Genomic DNA, 18,105 nt, shown 5'->3' on the forward strand with positions numbered 1-18,105 from the left:
TCGTTTTGCGCGTTCTTTAGAGATTTTTTATTTTTCTCTACATTTTCTCCACATCAGCGTTGTTTGTGCCGTGTGGAGGCCGTAAAAAGTAACCCCATAATTCAACCATGGAATTATTATATTTCCGATCATTAAGATCGTTCAGCACGACATTATTGTTGCATGCTTGTTGTATTGTTTAGTTCCTTCTATTCGGCTTTTTTCTATTTGTGTGGTTCCAGTATTTCCAACTTGACCCTTAGGATATGTGGTCTGCTTTTTAACTTTGTCTTTCAGGCTTCATAACCTCTGATCCCATTTCAAAATTCCATTATATTTACTACCGCCCAATGATGACCGCCCTGTGAACACATCTGCCGATGTTTTGAAATTAAAAATTTTACCATTACCATGATTAAATTACCGTCCATGAACAGGCTCGATCAACATTTTGAATTTTGTCGTTTTGTGCGTTCTTTAGGGATTCTTTATTTCTCTTTTATTTTTTTTACCCTGACCACAACGTATATAGCCAGGTCAATCTGCATATTTGTGCAGCCTGGTTAGGTTATATCCTGTTGACTGACTCAAAATTGATAATGAACAGTTCCAAAATTACAAAGTGGACGAGTCCATTATAATCACCAGGTTCAGGGATAAAATACATACAAACAAGTATATAAACGTTTACTTCCTTTTACTAGTATACTGCGTTTTAGGATTTCGAAGAGACAATACTTTCTGTTATATTTTGCATGCCACATCCGACTTACTGTTTTGTGGAGCACGACAGAGATTAGCAAAAATTTGCAAGTTTTGACAAAGGTATGTACGCCTTTATTTTAAAAATTTTACGTTGTATTTCATCGATTTACAATGACAGGAGTCAAATGTCGTGTGGCAGCTGTAAAAAATTGCTCCGTACTTCACTTCAGTGTTGTTTTATTGTTCTGGTCCTTCGGGATCATTGATTTCAACACTTTTAAGTGTTGAAAATGAAGTGCCCAAACCGGTGCTAGGGAGCATGAGGGATGTTGCACTTTTTCATAATCCTTCATGTACAGACTCAATCAAACCATGTCAGCAATTTTCATTTTATTTTGTTGTGATTTATGCTTCCGAGGGATCACACACTTTATACAGATCTTCTGAAACCTTTTCTGTTGTTTCACCCCCGTATTATTTAATCAGACTGATGAAAAAACAAACATGCTTGCTTGCGGTTTTCCGAACTACAATGAACACAAACTTTATATTTCGTGCGTGTAAAATGTATTTTAATGAATTAGTTACTTTCTATTTTTAAAAGATAAAGAAGAGGATTCAAGAATATTCTTAGTTGTGTCCATAAAATTTCTTTGAACAGTAATAATAGAACAGTACGTTGGAAATAAATACAACTAATAAATAAAAAATGCTTTTGGAGGACATAAATTTGTCGAGGACATAAATTTGTTTCAAGAAACCGATTAACCATTTTTATGAGCTTAATAAATTCCAACTTACAAAATACTCACCCTCGCTATTAGATAATAGCTTTAGATTTAAGTCTTAAAATGTTTGCTCTAGATTAAAATGTTAGCTCTAGATATAAGTCTTAAAATTTCAACTCAGATGTAAGTCTTAAGATGTCAGCTCTAGATGTATGAAACAATATATCAAGTAATTTGAATTTAACGTAAATCGCGATTTAAGACAGTAAAACATGTTTAATTCAAATACATATACACGATATAGGTGGTTGCACAGATTCGAAGGTAGCCAATCTGACCAAGCTCAGCATCCTATTTAAAAACTTGCCTTAGTACTGATGTACTAAGTATCAAGTTTTTGTCATTAATGAGAACAAGGAAAATATTTCTATTTTCAGCACAAACAGAGGGATTATGGCAGTCATTGTAGTTTTAGTTGTTTTGATGTTTATCAGTAATCTGCAGTCAGGTAAACAATACTGACTTCCTTTTTGCTCCTTGCCATTATCTTTTTCATCTTTCCTTTGTTATTATACTTCTTTTGAGCTGGTTAATTTCAAGATAGGCCAACTATTTTTAGGTCACATGGCGACCAGGAAAGATCCAGCGTGATGCTTAGCCATATTAGCGGGACAGTGTTCCGCATGTCGGCAACCACTTTGGTCACAGAAACTGCCCGGTCAGTTAAAATGTATCCACACAAATTAAATTACTCTTTATAATTTTGACTGATCAATAAAACTAACGAAATCTTATATACAACGCCTACCAAACAATGTTGGCCTTTATAAATTGATTCGTGAGGTAATGATTTGGTCCTGATATTAACCGATTTCAAGTTGCTACACTGACACTCCTTTTTTCTTAGTTGTAAGCAAGATAAATGAACCGGACTATGACAGTGGCTGGGTGCCTATTTCATCTGGTACCAAATGGGCCGATAGACTGACACATGTTAAGAGCTTCAATCACGGCTTTGAAGAGCTCCCCATACTTGTCGACGTTCAAGTTAAAGCGATAGATGGTCCGAACAAAGACTTTGTGTTACCAGCATCAGGTAAAGACTCACCCTTCTTTGTAGACAAGCTCAAGTAATTTATAATTTTTTTACGGCATTTAGCTAAATAGTGTTGTATTATAAAGGGTAGATTATTAAAAAAAAACTAATAAAAAACCTGGGAGGGAGGCTGATACACTGCCATTCATCTACTTGGAAATCATGAAAACGTATATGAACAAGAAGTGTTAAGGCAGACAATCCCGTGCAAAATGCCACATAAATGTTATTTACACATTGTAAAAAAAGTTTACAGAATCAATTATTAATATGGACTTTTCGCATGTAAAATTTTGTAGACTTTTTTCCATACACTCATGACTTTGTCTTTTCATGAAAAGTTCTGAAAAAAGCGCAAAAAGTTCAGCAGTTTTAAAGTAGAACTTCTTTTTCATAAAATTAATAGCATCAACCATTTGTAAACATAGCAATAACAAGGGGTTTTGACTTTAAAGCAGCATGCCTCCAGATTCATACTAATTTTGCATGGAAATTTTAAACATGTATTTAAAAGTAAAATATTTTGAATTGAAAAGAGAAAGAATGTAATGTACACATTGCAAACGGTACTACAATCCACATAAATTATGGAGTCTTGCAACCTTAAAATCAGAGCGAATTATAATGTCAACCATCAATTTCTTCTGAGAATTAGGCTCTACACCTGACTATTTTGTGCACATGGACCCGATTGTGAGTGGTTAACTGGAATTTGATTCCCTCTTCTACCTCTCATTCTTCTTTACCCTTAGATGGGTTGGATACAAATAACATGTACGTTATCTCGTTCGTTATTGTCTTTTCAAGGACACAGTTTACGAGATGACGATCGTATTTATTCGTTTGGACAAGTTGTCTATATTTACAATAGCACAACCATTTTAGTGTCTCCTCCAATAAGGAACAATGGTAAACTTGGCTACTGCATATACACAGGTAAACTGGCCTTTTTTTTTGGGGGGGGGGGGGTAAATAACTGAATAGACTTATTTCATTAAAATGATAATTTGATATCACTGTGTGATTCAAAGTCACGCATTAAAAATATTTGTTAAATTCAATTACGTACATGAACTTAAAACGATATAATATGATTACAGAAAGATAGTTCGATGTTGCAAACGATTATACAAATACATTTTCTTTGGGTAGAATAATTACACCAGTCTTTAACGTCCTTTTTTCACCATTACAATTACAGCAACGCCATTTATATCGATAGAAAAAAAAATCATCGATCGCAAGCACATAATTTGTAACATGGAGCGATTTTTACTTTCCTTATCATGGCAAATGCGCTTTTATGGATTATCACATAAATACAGAAAAATGTTTGTATATCATTGTTTCAAATACAAATTTGACGACATGCCATTTGACATCCATACTTTTTTCAAAAGTTGTGACATAATTTTCTTGCAGGGACCTCTCCATATTGGGAAGGTCCAGCTGAACAAACAAGTTTATCAGCACTTGTACGAGCAAGGGCGTGGAGGTCATCTTCTCTACCCCGACCAGACTTCATCCATAAAGGAAGTAAATTGACGGCATCAACGGGAAAGCGTAAAAAAGTGTTCTTTGCTTTATAAATTAAATACCGTAGAAGAAGATATATAAATGATGTGCCCTTAAAACACACCTTAAAAGAATGACAAATATTGCATTCAATCAAAAGTTGCGATTTCTAAAATGATGGCGATTGATATTGTGGAAATATGTGTTTGGTTATATTATTTCGCAAAAATATGCCAATTTAGTTCAGCTGTGAATGTGCATTATATATTATATAAAATTAGATATTTTATCGAATATTTCTTTTTGAACGGCAATTTGCAGGAAATATCTTATGGTACTGAGGTTATTCTATTACAACTATTCTTTATGATTCCCAGGTGAAGATTCTTATCTGTCTGTTCAGCACGGTCTTTCTGAATATCCTGCATTGGTGGTTTCTAGAATAAAGTTTCCAGAAGGAAATTTATATCCGAATTTCTATGCCGACTCTGTAGGTAGGTATGCACCAGTTATCATACATTTTCACTAAAGCATAAAGCACTATGTTTTTCTTCAAAACTCTGTAAAAAATCTGAAGATGGTTAATATTTTCACTTATCGCTTAATTAAGGAAGTGCAAATACTCTTTGTAAATGTATGTCGATTGCATAATCCCGTTTTAGTCTACTTTGCATTGAACGGTCTCATATCAGACTATGTGGTCATGTCATTATAGCGTTCTGAATCTTTCGTCTTTGCTGAAGACTAAACCCATGCCTTCATGTACAGACTCGATCAAACCGTGTTTGCAATTCTCTTGTAATTTTATTGTGATTAATGCTTCCTGATATTTTTCACCATTGACGACATTTGCAAAATACATTGCATTGTAATATGGATACTGTTTACTAAACATCTTATGCCAATCTGTCTGTAAGCAGATGGGAAATCCACACAGCGCATATCTTTCTCAAATAAAACAGCTCCTGGTGAGATGCATCCTAAGAGTTGGTAACCATAAAAGTGTTCCCCCAAGCGGTTTAGCTTGCGTCAGTGACTACTATTTATTCTAGTCAAGCAGCAGTATTGGCAGACATTGCTGTTATCGGTCGACGGTCATATCCGAAGAATAAAAATGTTTGAACAAAATCACATGTGAATTTCCTAAACCAATAGAAAACAGAACGTATCAAAAATGTTTACACCAAATGCCAAGAATGCAGCACTTTATGAGCATACTCTGATTATTTAAGTAGTTTGCGATAAACACAGCTCAAATTAACATATTTTACAGGGTGACATCTAAGCATAAAGCTAACATCAATACATGTATCTGTTTTAAAAAATTCTAATATGTTTAATCGTTTTGTGAGGTAACATTCTACATATATTCATATTTGAACAATCCCTTTCAATTAAACACGTATCTAAGCTAGACAAAAACTCCAATTAAACACGTGTCTAAGCTAGACAAAAACTCCATTTATAACATTTTCGTAAACTCATAAAATAATTCATTTAGTAAAAATATCTCCAGAAGATACATTTTTGTAAAAAATAATGGATACATGGATATTTGAAATGCTCTTCAGCAATATTAACCTTTGTAAAATTAACCAAAATCCTAGACGTTGCACAACATTTTAGGAGCAGGGTCCATGATCTACACAAAGTATGCGGACGAGGAGAGAAATGGCTATGTTATTTATGGTTTCAATAACTCATCCATACGCGTGTGGGCTCCATCACGTTCTTGGGGTTGTAAGTCAACTTTACTGCTATTTTTGTTGAACATATTTTATATCGTTGAATAAATCAGCTAACACACTAAAGTAAGACTTATGCGGAGAAGCAATCGAATCAACCTTTGGAGGACAAATATTCTTATTATTGCAGAGAGATGTGGTTGAATGGATTTGGGAAAACTGATAATATTGTTGTAAAGAAGACCGCTTAGCAGAAGTAACACTGTAGGTTATCTGAACATGCATGAACACGTCTGTGTTTTCATAATTTAATTAAGTGCCTTCCTGAATTTGCAGTGTGAGTCACTTTAGTGTTGTTATTTCTTTTTTGTCCTTCGAGATCATTAATTTCAGCACTTTTAAATATTGAAAATTGAATACCGCTCAAGCCGGTGCAAGGGACGTAATGAATATTCATTATCCCTCATGTAAAGACTTAATCAAACCATGTCTTTGATATTAAGTCATTTTGTTTTGATAAAGGCTGCGAGGGATCACCTTTTTCCAGATATACCCAATGTCAGACTTTTAAAACTTTTTTCATTAAAAGGTAGTAATGTAAAATTATTCGCAAAGCATTGTTTTACTTTTACATTTTAAGTTTTGTTCTTTGGCGGTGAAGGAGGAGCAGGTTTCAACTATAGAGTAACATCTGCTTATCTGGAGTTGTATGCATGGCGTGAGAGAACCGTAATACCGACAGAAACTTTGAAGAAAACTCTTAGTCCAGAGCGCATTTCTTCATCTGATTTGACCATTGATTTTCGGCAGACGTATCAAACCGACAATATCCTCATCAAAACTTGGGTAAGTCTGTGTGGTTTAGTGCTAAGCATATGATTACTTACATTTAATAAAATGAATAATTTGTCTAATTCCAACGATATAGAAATAACACCATTCTTTTAAACTATGAACAAATGCCATTAAAGGGATATAGTTTCAGAAATTTTAAATTGATACTTCATGTAAGGTAAGTATTGAATTTGGAAAGAGAAAACATAGATAAAATTTCAATTGTTTTCTATTGAAAGTTTCATTATATCATGCTCATAAATGCGACATATCAAACCCCAATAAACACGAACAATGCAACTACAAATTCGTTTAAAAAGCACAAATCATAACAAAACAAACAATAAAAAGTCCACATTGGACAGATTATTCAATAGATAAAGCAAATGTTTATTTATTTTAGTTACGATTGTTGAGCTGTTTATAATGTTTTTATGAAGGTTGAAGCCGTTGATGGTGTGAATGCCGGGTATCGTTTCATTGGTGGAGGAGCGCTAGCGTACGATGAATATGTTGTGTCAGAACCATGTAGCTATGGAGGTCTTGTTTATGGCTATTCCAACCATTCTGTGAGACTCTGGAAACCAGGCAAAGCCACCAACGGGGCTTTGATTTGTTTACAAGAAAAACTTGCAGAAGGCACGAATTCACAAGCATCTTCTCGCGGAGTAGCTACTGTCATGACTTGGCAAATAGGTAAGGTCACTTTTCAACCCTCACAATGCAAAATAACTTCAATGGATATGCCAATGATTCAATTAGGAATAAAGATCAACATTTTTATGAATGATTTCAAAATGAATACTGATCGAGCCTGGTCTTGGTTAACAGTGGTTCAGTCACACCCAGCAGGCCTTATGATCTATTGTAGAAATATAGGTCATACTGATAGTTAAACTCGTTTATCTCATTCATTCAACGGTTTATGTATTTACATGCTATTTTACAAAGATATACAAAATGTCTCCACAGTGTCATATTACCTTTGTCCCTCTATCATAGTATGTAAAATTATATGGCTTTTTCACTTGGAAAAATGTAAATCTACCTTATTTTAGGTGCCGCTATGTGTGAACCAGAGATGGAAGCATGTGACAGTAAGTATCGATCTCATTGATTTGAATTTTATTAGGCAAATATAAACTAACATGATAGATATATTCATTGATGCCTTACTATCTATTTAAAAAAGAAATTAAAAAAAACCCCAAGCAACAACACTATTATGCTGTTAAAAGTCCTATTGCTATCGGATTGAATTTAAGAATTGGCAAGCATTAGGGTCTACTAACATTCAGTGTACTAGAAGTAAGAAAAGTACAAAATACGCTGCATTCAAACTGACTGTTTTAATCAGTTCCACTCATCAAATGCACATTGTATAAACTTTTATCTTCTAGCTTGAGTTTTTTGTGTTTCGTATTTCAGAGAAAACAGACATGGATACCAATCAACTTCTATGTGAACATACTCGTGTTATGAGGGATTTCATTAAATCTTTGCAAGCGTTAACACAGATTTTAAATGCTGTAAAAGACGGTATTGCCAAGTTAAATGAAAAGAAATAATTTCTTTGAACAATTTTTACACTTTGAACATTGTGTCTTTTTTACTCTTTTTGATTCTCTGCTTGGAATTATAAATCAAGTGAGCGATAGCATTTTCATAGGTTCTATTGTTGTGCAAAGTAATCTTTTAGAAGATTCTAAAATATTTACAACTAACTTTGAATCTGTTTGCGATGTAAAATCAAATAATTTGTGAAATTAATTGACTGCATTATACGCAGAAAACACAGGAATTTGTGTATTTTCTGTCTGCGTCAATGAAGCCAAATGAACTGCAAAAGGAAAAGCCTTAGCAGGAAAGATATCCCTGCTCACAAACCCATTACTTTTTGCCCGTTTCTTCCAGCGAAAAAAAAACAAAACAAAACATAATGTCATATTTTCAACAGGTGTTATCAATTTCATCTACATACGTCTTTGAAAATTATATAAACGTAATATTATAATGAAAGAAAACGTCAGTAAGTATGCATGAAATATAACTTTATACAAATAATTGCAACAAAATCAATATATCTATACATTTCATCAAGCAATCTTGTAATGCATTTGATAAATTCCTTTATCAATAATCCTACATCATATCTGACAACTCTATTTCGGACAATACTGCCTTTTCACTGAAATCATCACTATTGTTTCCAATGCTGCCCACTGACAATAATGTCTGTTGCTTTCTGTAAGGATGACAACTCTTAGATACTAATATAAGTCATACGATAAATCACCCTTTGAAAACCAAAGCAGTAAATTTAAGCTATTATTTGCAATTTTAACTACATTTGGGCAAAAATACCTTTCCCAAACTTACATCGAGTATATTACTCTTTGCTTGTAGGCAAATCTATCCAATCATTAAAGCTAGACACAAAATTTCCATTCTGTCAGAGAATAGTTCAGAATACAGCTGATTTCTAGCAAGGCACAACAGTCGGAAACGATTGGGGAAAATATATACAACTATTGCACCAGATTTCTGTAAATGTATCTTCCCATGCGGAAGACGGATTCCAATATCTGGAATAAAAACGATCTTCTTTTACATTGTTTTCAGAAGCATTAAACAAGTCGATCTAAAATTCACGAATACATTTTTTTGCAATAAAAAGTTTTACAGGCAAGTCCCCAATCGTCAAAATCTACAATTTCATTTATTAATAATCAGCTTTATCTTTCTTGGAACGAGGGATGTATACTAACTCAAGAAATATTTATCAAACTTAAAAAGCTAATAAGGTATACCTTATAAGTTCCTTTTCAAAGAACCTTTGTTCACTTTTTTTCAATTGCTTGATTATCCGAAAACCTTATAAACATCTTCAAGCTCTCTCCAAGTAGAAGATCAAACCGACATTGGACTTCAAAATATTGATTGTTCGATAGACCCTGGAGAAAGTGCACTAATCACAGTGACTCTCACGATAAGTACATTCGCCCTAAAAACATATAGTCATAATCTGTGTCACATGACCTAACACTACTGACATCGAAATAAGTTCACCCACAATACTGGCAACTTTTCATACAAGAAACCTTATGAAATTTTGCTGCATTTAAAAGTTAAAAAACAGTATCCTTTGCTTCAGTCACTCTACGACCCGGAATATAAATAATACCCAAAATGGAGTTAATCCAATTCCCAAAGATTCCATAATCTGAACAGAGACCCAAATTTAACAGACTGTTTCCTGAGATGCTGATTAATAATTCGCAAATCAAGAGTATGTCTTTTGTTATGAGATCTTTGCACAGTAACATTCACTGGATTTATATTATATGGAATAACAGAACATATTTCGGTTAAAAATCTATCTACCTGATCTTAAAAAGCTTCATTTGCAAAATCTGATTTCAACAAAGCTGATTAATTATTTTTGCAGACTATTTTAGGTGAAGATTAATACAACGGCAGTTTAAAATCATTCTCTATGGTATCTAAGATAAAATCACTCGAATCTATAATACGCCAAAATTGTAAATGTTCCTTTAATCTGTCTTTGACAATTATATGTTTTGACACTTTTCATACTCGTAATACGAGTACTGATAATTGTGCATTAATTTGTCGAGACTATATAGAAAAGTCTTTATATGGTTATATCTGCGGCAGGCAAAGCAGAGCCCGGGGACCCTAAGTTGTGTTTGAATGGTTGCTTTAAGCTTCCAGAACTGGTGATGCTTTATGTGCCACGATAGGAAACGTTGATTTGGGTTGAAAACGAAAATCATTCGTACCTTAAACTTAGCACCAGTGTAAGAAGAAAAGGAAGACGTGACCACATCCTTGCCACGTGAGCTTGAACGTTTGCGCTTGGGGGCTCAAGTGTCAACCTTGTAGATTTTGCTTTCATTCTCTGAATCAATAGGGACGGGGTTTATTTCATACTGTCTCTCAGTGTGCCAACCGCATGTTGAAGTGTCTGCGATGTTGCATGTTTTTTAAGTTTTTCTGATAGTTATAGAAAAGGCACTTTAGAATGATCAAACTTCTAATTATCTATAACTCTAGCTAGCTTTTCAGCTGTACTGCTCGATTTATCATATCCTGAACTTCTTTTGTTGCCTGCTGTCATTTCAATACGCTTATTTACCTCTTTTTCTTTGGTTGGGCGTTGCATCGCACAAACACAGTAGGGAGCGAATTTCCAGTTCATTTGTGGAGAAAGACCTTAAGTGCCCTCTTGCTTTATTTCAGGAACAAACGGCACATGCGTACAACCACCGACGTTCCTTAAGCTGCATGGAAAGCTTCCTTACATGAAATAATTTTACATTCCTATAGAGATAGACTATGCCCTGACCTTAAGCGCTTTCCCCTGTCTGAAAATATATAGCAAGCATAAGTAAGCAATTCGCTTCTGAGGTTTTTGTGTTTACTGAGACTTTTTGTTCACACAGACACTCAAATCGAGGTAATGAAGATTGCCAACTTTATGGTTACATTTGGTTTGCACTCACCAAATCTGCATTACATGAGATCCTAGCACATGAGATCCTAGACTAGCAAAATCTACTCATATACAAAATGTACTAAACCACAAGTGCTAGATGGAAATATCAACATCATTTATCTTACCATTTTAAGTCACTTACCTGGGAGTTTGGTGACTTTCGGAATATGATTGGCATATTTCCCAAGTCAGCCGAGATAAAGGGACTTGAAATGTTAGAAAACCTAATGGCCTGACAATAATGTAGCTTGACCCAATAGGCAGAATTTTATTTTAATGATATAACCTGTTTGTGATTTGATGTGGGGAAACTATATTTTGCAATTGAATTTTATCATATTCATAATCTAAATTTCATTTTACGTCTTGCACATAATAGTAAAACCACAAAAAATGGTACAACTTCAACTTGATTTAATGTGACGAGTTTATTGACTTATTATTAAATTGGTCGATGAAACTCTTTTTTTGAAGACCTTAACTCCATTTCTTAGGCATTTATTTTTAATTAAGTAGTACTGTTCATCAAAGGACATATTCGATTTGATATCTCTTATAGTTTTAGAGTTATGTCCCGGACAAATTTCAAAGTGTAAAAATGAACAAAGGGCAACAACTCCAAAATTAAGCAATGCAGAGTTATGTTTTTTCCACTGCACTTTTACCCAATGAGATCTATATACCTACAAAGTTTCATTTTGATATCTTTTATTGTTTCAGAGTTATGTCCCGGGCAAAGTTTAGTGAAAAATGAACGAAGGGCAATAACTCCAAAATTAGGCACGGCAGAGTTATAATTCTTGTGCATTGTACACCAACTAATGAGATTTATCTACCTACAAAGTTTCATGTTGTATGTTTTGTCTCGAACAAGAAAAGCGGACGGACTGACAATGCGGCGATTATTTACTCACCCTTCGGGGAGCATAAAACGGCTTTAATTACAGACTGAGTCAAGTTACAATTCTACTAATTAAACTAATTAGGACTAATTAAACGGACACAATAAAGATATATACACTCGCAAATTTTCGGCCTTTTCCTGTCAATTTACGGATAGGGACCTCGAATACAATACGTACTTAGGTATAATCTACGCTAAGAAACTAAACAAAAAGGAAATAAATGATGTTAGTTGTTGATTTAGTGCATTCTAATATATCGCCAGATACATATAATAAAATATGGCATATAAAGTCTCTAATATCGCATACAGGTCCACCAAAATTAAGTGATATCGATTAGCTCTTTATTCAAAAGGAATTGTGTTTCCTTTAAGGTATTAGCACCCTAATGCATTACCTCCGCTTTGAAGAGTATTCAAATAGGCTAGAACTATTGTTAACTACATTGAAAATGAGGGCAATGGGTTCAATCCCCAGAAGGGTCAACTTTTTTTTTCTTTCTTTTTTTCTTTTAACATTATTTATGTATCTCTCATGTCCCATTTGGAAAGAAAAAAGTGTTTATTTTTTTTTTTTTTAAATTATATAGGTATTTATTGGCTACATTATGCTAAATCTAGCAATAAATATGGTACCTGATATTTTCAAAGTGTAATATAATCAAAACAAGACGGTAAAAGTATTTCATATTTTACAAGATCAACCAATATACTTCTTTAAAAATTTAGGGAAACTTTGAAAACAGGCACTCATTTGGGTAAATTTTAAGGATTTTTTAAATTAGGCTCCCTTAGTAGGAAAATGGTCAGACACGTGGTAAACATGGGAGGGATAGGGTAACATTTTTATACAGATTTCATAAATTTTAAGTAGAAACTATAATTTTGCTTATTTGGATTGTTAGCTGAATGGTACTGCATTTGTATTTGTTTCTTACCAAAATTAATGGGAAAACATTTTTTCATTAGAATGTTATTGCAGATTATTTAAAGGTTCCTCTTTTCTAAAAAAAAGGGCCCTCATAACATCCTAGCTTGAGTTCAGAAAAGTGGCCATAACTTGATTTCCGTACGGTAAACTTTGTTTAAATTTTGCATACATGTGTACTTTAAGGTATACATCTGACTTATGATGTCAAATTTTTAGTTCCTGATAGTGCCCATTAGGGTCCTAATACCTTAAATGAAATAGACATATTATGTAACTCTTGGGCAACATTTGAAATGTTTCTTTTTATCTCCGTTGTTCAAGCAAAGTAAAATGAAGGAATATAAAATTACAATTGGCACGTGCACTTACAATATGGCGAATGTTAGCTGTTGCTAAAACTAAATTTCATAGAAGTGTAACATTTTTAAAACATGTACTGTTCTACATTATAAAATCCCATAGCATTATCAGGCATGATCAACGAAATAAAAAAAAAAACAACAAAAAAACAACAACAAAACAACCCATAAGCGTTTGACGGTGGTTGCACATTGTCTAGCGTTCCCCAGTGGATAAGCATATTTTCTCTAAGCAATAGCTAGATCGAGTACATAAAGAAAAAAACACATAATCCGATTTACTTTGCAGATTGTATGCAAATTTCATAATAAATTATTGTAATACAGAAACGTAACATTGAATCATGTTTCAGTAACAGTCACCCGCTAATTCAAACATTATTTTACAAAGACTTCATATTTTTCACATAGGTAAAGAAGGAAAATTTAAACACTTTGAGTTGGGGATAAAGCGCGTTTTTATGGATGGCGATCGTTGCCAAAATTCCATACATGTAATGTGTTCCTTTTGAAAACTACTTTTGAAAATGCGAACATGTATGTCTAGCATTTTTGATTGCATTCGTGCACAGCAAATGATATGCCTCTTAATCCAATCTTTTAATTGAAGGCACCCGCTTTTAAATAACAAGTTTACATGTAAATCTTAACAACTGACCTAACACACATTTACAAGTTCGTATCTACCATTGCATATAATACATAAGCATGTTTACACACTTGTAGATATATATATGTACCTGAAAAACACAAATGAAATGTAAAACTCGAATGCAGAAAATATAATTTAATAAAACGTGTTTCCAGTCGTAGAACTACAACAGTACATTTACACAGTTACATGTTTAAAATGACAAAAGTAGATTCACAAAGTTAAACGATTTTAAGTCATGCATGACGCACCGCCCCTCTCTGAGTACTTACGATCTTCTATCACGGAAATGTACGGTCAGGTATAATATCCGTCGCCTCTCTCCTATTTCTCAATAAAGTGAAGGAAAACACGGCGTCCATTCTAACTTTTTTTTTATTTCTATAAAAAGTCCAATATAATTTGTATCAAATGAAAGATTACTCCATAAGCTTTCTATGAGTGCCTCGGAAAGAAAAATGAATTAAATAGATGTATTGATTTTGTTGTTGTTTTTTTTAGTCTGAAAATAACACTCTCGAATTGGTAAGAAAAACACGGCGTTCCCTCCAAACTTTTTTTTTTATTTCGTAATATATTTTGATAATTTTGGATTGAAATAAAAGTGTGATTAATACGATTTATGATATATAATTATATAATGCCTCAAAATAAAAAGGAATTAAATAAAAATGAATTAACTTTTCGTTAAAAAGTTTATCATGTTACTTTCTGTAAAATGGAGGAAATAAGAATCCCTAAAGAACGCTCAAAACGACAAAATTGAGAATGTTGCAGGCCGGTTTGATTGAGCCTGCTCATGGACGGTAATGGAAAGAGCAAGTTATCGTCCACGCCCCCTAGCACCGGCTTAAGCAAAATTCAACATGAACTGGTACAATTTTGAATTTTGAAACATCCGCAGATGTGTTAATATGGTGATTATCATGGAACCTTCAATGTGACACGTAAGTGCCATACCATGAAAAACGGCATATGATCCCCAAGTAAAAAAAATAAAACACACTCTGAAATTCAGTAAGAGAAACATGGCGCCCCCTACTTACTTTTTTTATTACTTGGTCAATTTTGATAATTTTAGAATATGATAAACAAGATCATCAAGGAAAAGCGGCGTTGATAATTTTAGACTCAAGTAAAAAATTCTGGAAACAAAGTGATCCCTCGGAAGCATTAATCACAACAAAATTACATAAGAATTGCAGACTCGGTTTGATTGAGTCTGTACATAAGAGATAATGAATAAGTGCAACATCCCTCACGCCCCCTAGCACCGGATTGAGCGGTACTCAATTCTCAACACTTAATAGTGCTTAAGAATCCTTAATGAACTTTCTAGTGATGCCTTAAAAATGAAAATTAATTACGTAGAAGTATTAAAAATTTTGTTTCTAACTTATCGTTGTTTTTTTTCTCTTAAATCCACACTCATATATTCGGAAAAAAATAACGTCGCTTCCTTTAGATACTTTATTCAAAAAGGAAAATAAATATTGAATGAAGTTAAGACCATAAGTTTTGAACAAGTATATTAAAAATCTGGAAACAAGGTGATCCCTCGGAAGCATTAATCACAACAAAATTACATAAGAATTGCAGATTCGGTTTGATTGAGTCTGCACATGAGGGATAATGAACAAGTGCAACATGCCTCACGCCCCCTAGCACCGGATTGAACGGTACTCAATTCTCAACACTTAATAGCGCTGGCATCAATGATCCCGAAAGACCAGAAAAATATAACAACACTGAAGTGAAGTACGGGGCAACTTTTTACAGCTGCCTCACGGCACTTGAAACCTGCTGTTGTGAAGTATAAAAAATCTGGAAACAAAGTGATCCCTCGGAAGCATTAATCACTACAAAATTACATAAGAATTGCAGACTCAGTTTGATTGAGTCTGTACATGAGGGATAATGAACAAGTGCAAAAAGTTTTTATTCATACTGAAAATACCTTATTAAAGATGGTACATATGTGGTACGGATAAGTATTTTCTTGATTTCGGAAAGGAAATCTCGGTGGCCGCTTTAAAATATACTTGCATAGTTTTTGTTGAAAATGAAATTTGTGCCAATACATTTTTCAATGATACCAATAAGAATATTGGGTGGTTTTTTACATTATTAATAAAATTACTCCCTTGAAGTTGGTCATTGTTTCCCCTAAAAATTTCCAAATCGCCGTTGTTTCTCAGGAATATATGATAAACAAGATCAACAAGGAAAGGCGGCGCTCAATGAACGCAACCCCACATGACCCAGCAACAAGAACAAGTGGCAAGAAGCCAAGGCGGACCCAAAACAAAACACAGGACAGGGCACTAGGCAGAGCACGGACAGGCTAATCACTAAAATGATAAATAATTTGTAACTGATAAGAACACGATGTTAAAAATCAGGTAATGCATAAGTTATCTTCATCATAAATGGTAAAATCAGCAATTTTCAAGTGATGTTGCTACTGACAAAACTTTTGTAACAAATGTAACATATATATTTTATGAAAAATGCCGTATGTTGTCCTTCAGTTTTATTTAAAATATGGGAGAGGCGCCGTTTTATACCTGTCCGCAATAGAAGTTCGTAAATACTCCGAGAGGGGCGGGGCGTTATGCTTGACTTAAAATCGTTTAACTTTGTGAATCTTCTTTTGTCATTTTAAACATGTTACTGTGTTAACGTACTCTTGTAGTTCTACAACTGGTAACACGTTTTCTTAAACTCAATTTTCCGTATTCAAGTTTTACGTTTCATTTGTATAATTCAGATCTATAAGTGTGCAAACATGCATATGTATTGCATGCAATGGAAGATACGAACTTGTAAATTTGTTGTCGGTTTAGATGTTAGGTCAGTTGTTACGATATATATGTAAACTTGTTATATAAAGGCGGTAACCTTCAAATAAAAGATTGAATTAAGAGGTTTACAATAAAAATGGTAGGCATACAAGTTCGCATTTTCAAAAGTCATTTTAAAAAGGAACACTTTACATGTCTGGAATTTTGGCAACGAACGCCCTCCATACGTTTTAGCTATTTCATGTCATTTTCAACAGCAGATAACTCGACACTGCGGCAATCAACACCACATTTGTTTTCACAATGATGATTGTTTTTTTTATTCCCTATAATGTTGAAAAATATACCGTAATTCTATGTGACAGAATGTTATGCTAAGAATGCTTATGCAAAAATTTTCTTTCAGTTATGTACCTCGTTTTTTTTTTTGTTTTTTTTTTTGGGGGGGGGGGGGGGGTTTAAGGGGGTGAGGAACATATACGTTTTGAAGCATAGTAAAATATTTGTTTGATATAATTGTTTTTATACTTTGCATATAAAAATAAAAATTACAATAAATAATCTGAAATTAAATAAGGTATCGAAATACTTGATATCGAGTTATCTGCTCTTGAAAATGAGCTAAAAGAACAAAAACTCACTTACAGTAATTAAAGCCGTGATATAGCTAAGACCTTTCGAAGCCATATATTTTTAGGAGTGACCAATAAGATGTTTTGGTGATTGTAAGTTTGAAAGTATGATGACCATTAACCTGCTAGAATCGAAAGTGTTTTGCCCTGGCCACCAATACGTATATAGCTAGGCAAATCTGCACATTCGTGCAGCCGCTAATCAGGTTATATACAGCTGGCTGACCGATTTCAAAGTTTGATCTTGATATCCCCAATATTGATAATGAACAGTTCCAAAATAACAAGGTGGACAAGTCCATTAAAAAACCAACTGATTAAGGGATAAAATCAAACAAACTCTTATATAAATGTTTACTTCCTTTAACTAGTATACTGCGTTTTAGGATTTCGAAGTGACAATACCTTCTTTTATATTCTGAATACACTATACGGCTTACTTTTTTTGTTTAGCCCGAAAGAGATTAGCGAAAATAAAAACGTCTATCAATTGGAGATTTACAAGTTTGGACAATAAAAAAGGTATGTATGCCTTTGTTTTAAAAAAAATTACATTTTATTTCATCGTTTTAACCATGTCGTTTGAAACCGCTAACGCTTTTTTATATCTCCATAATATTTATTTAAACGGAAAAGCGTAAATAAAAAATTAAATAATAAAAATAAATAAATAAATAAACAGCATCAAAAGACTACAGTTTTCGCTCCACGCTAAAATAAACACATACTTAATATTTCGTACAAGTTAAATGTATTTTAATG

At 33.5% G+C, this 18,105-nt stretch overlaps 1 protein-coding gene and 1 long non-coding RNA gene across 2 annotated transcripts; both read left to right on the forward strand.

Moving 5' to 3' along the window:
- The first annotated feature begins 1,801 nt into the window (after positions 1-1,801).
- Positions 1,802-7,438, forward strand: LOC132725602 (uncharacterized). The gene is made up of 8 exons (XM_060710745.1): positions 1,802-1,920; positions 2,320-2,508; positions 3,316-3,444; positions 3,931-4,071; positions 4,401-4,517; positions 5,650-5,763; positions 6,349-6,554; positions 6,983-7,438. Exons 1-8 carry the CDS (start codon positions 1,866-1,868, stop codon positions 7,436-7,438), a joined length of 1,407 nt encoding a protein of 468 aa, XP_060566728.1. The 5' UTR covers positions 1,802-1,865.
- Positions 7,439-7,540: 102 nt separating this feature from the next.
- On the forward strand, positions 7,541-8,343 carry LOC132725580 (uncharacterized). The gene is made up of 2 exons (XR_009625078.1): positions 7,541-7,639; positions 7,971-8,343. It is a non-coding gene; the product is annotated as an uncharacterized LOC132725580 (long non-coding RNA).
- Positions 8,344-18,105: the final 9,762 nt, after the last annotated feature.

This window comes from Ruditapes philippinarum, unplaced genomic scaffold (genome assembly GCF_026571515.1).
Source record: "Ruditapes philippinarum isolate M1 unplaced genomic scaffold, ASM2657151v2 ctg425_1_1_1_1, whole genome shotgun sequence".
Classification (NCBI taxonomy): domain Eukaryota; kingdom Metazoa; phylum Mollusca; class Bivalvia; order Venerida; family Veneridae; genus Ruditapes; species Ruditapes philippinarum.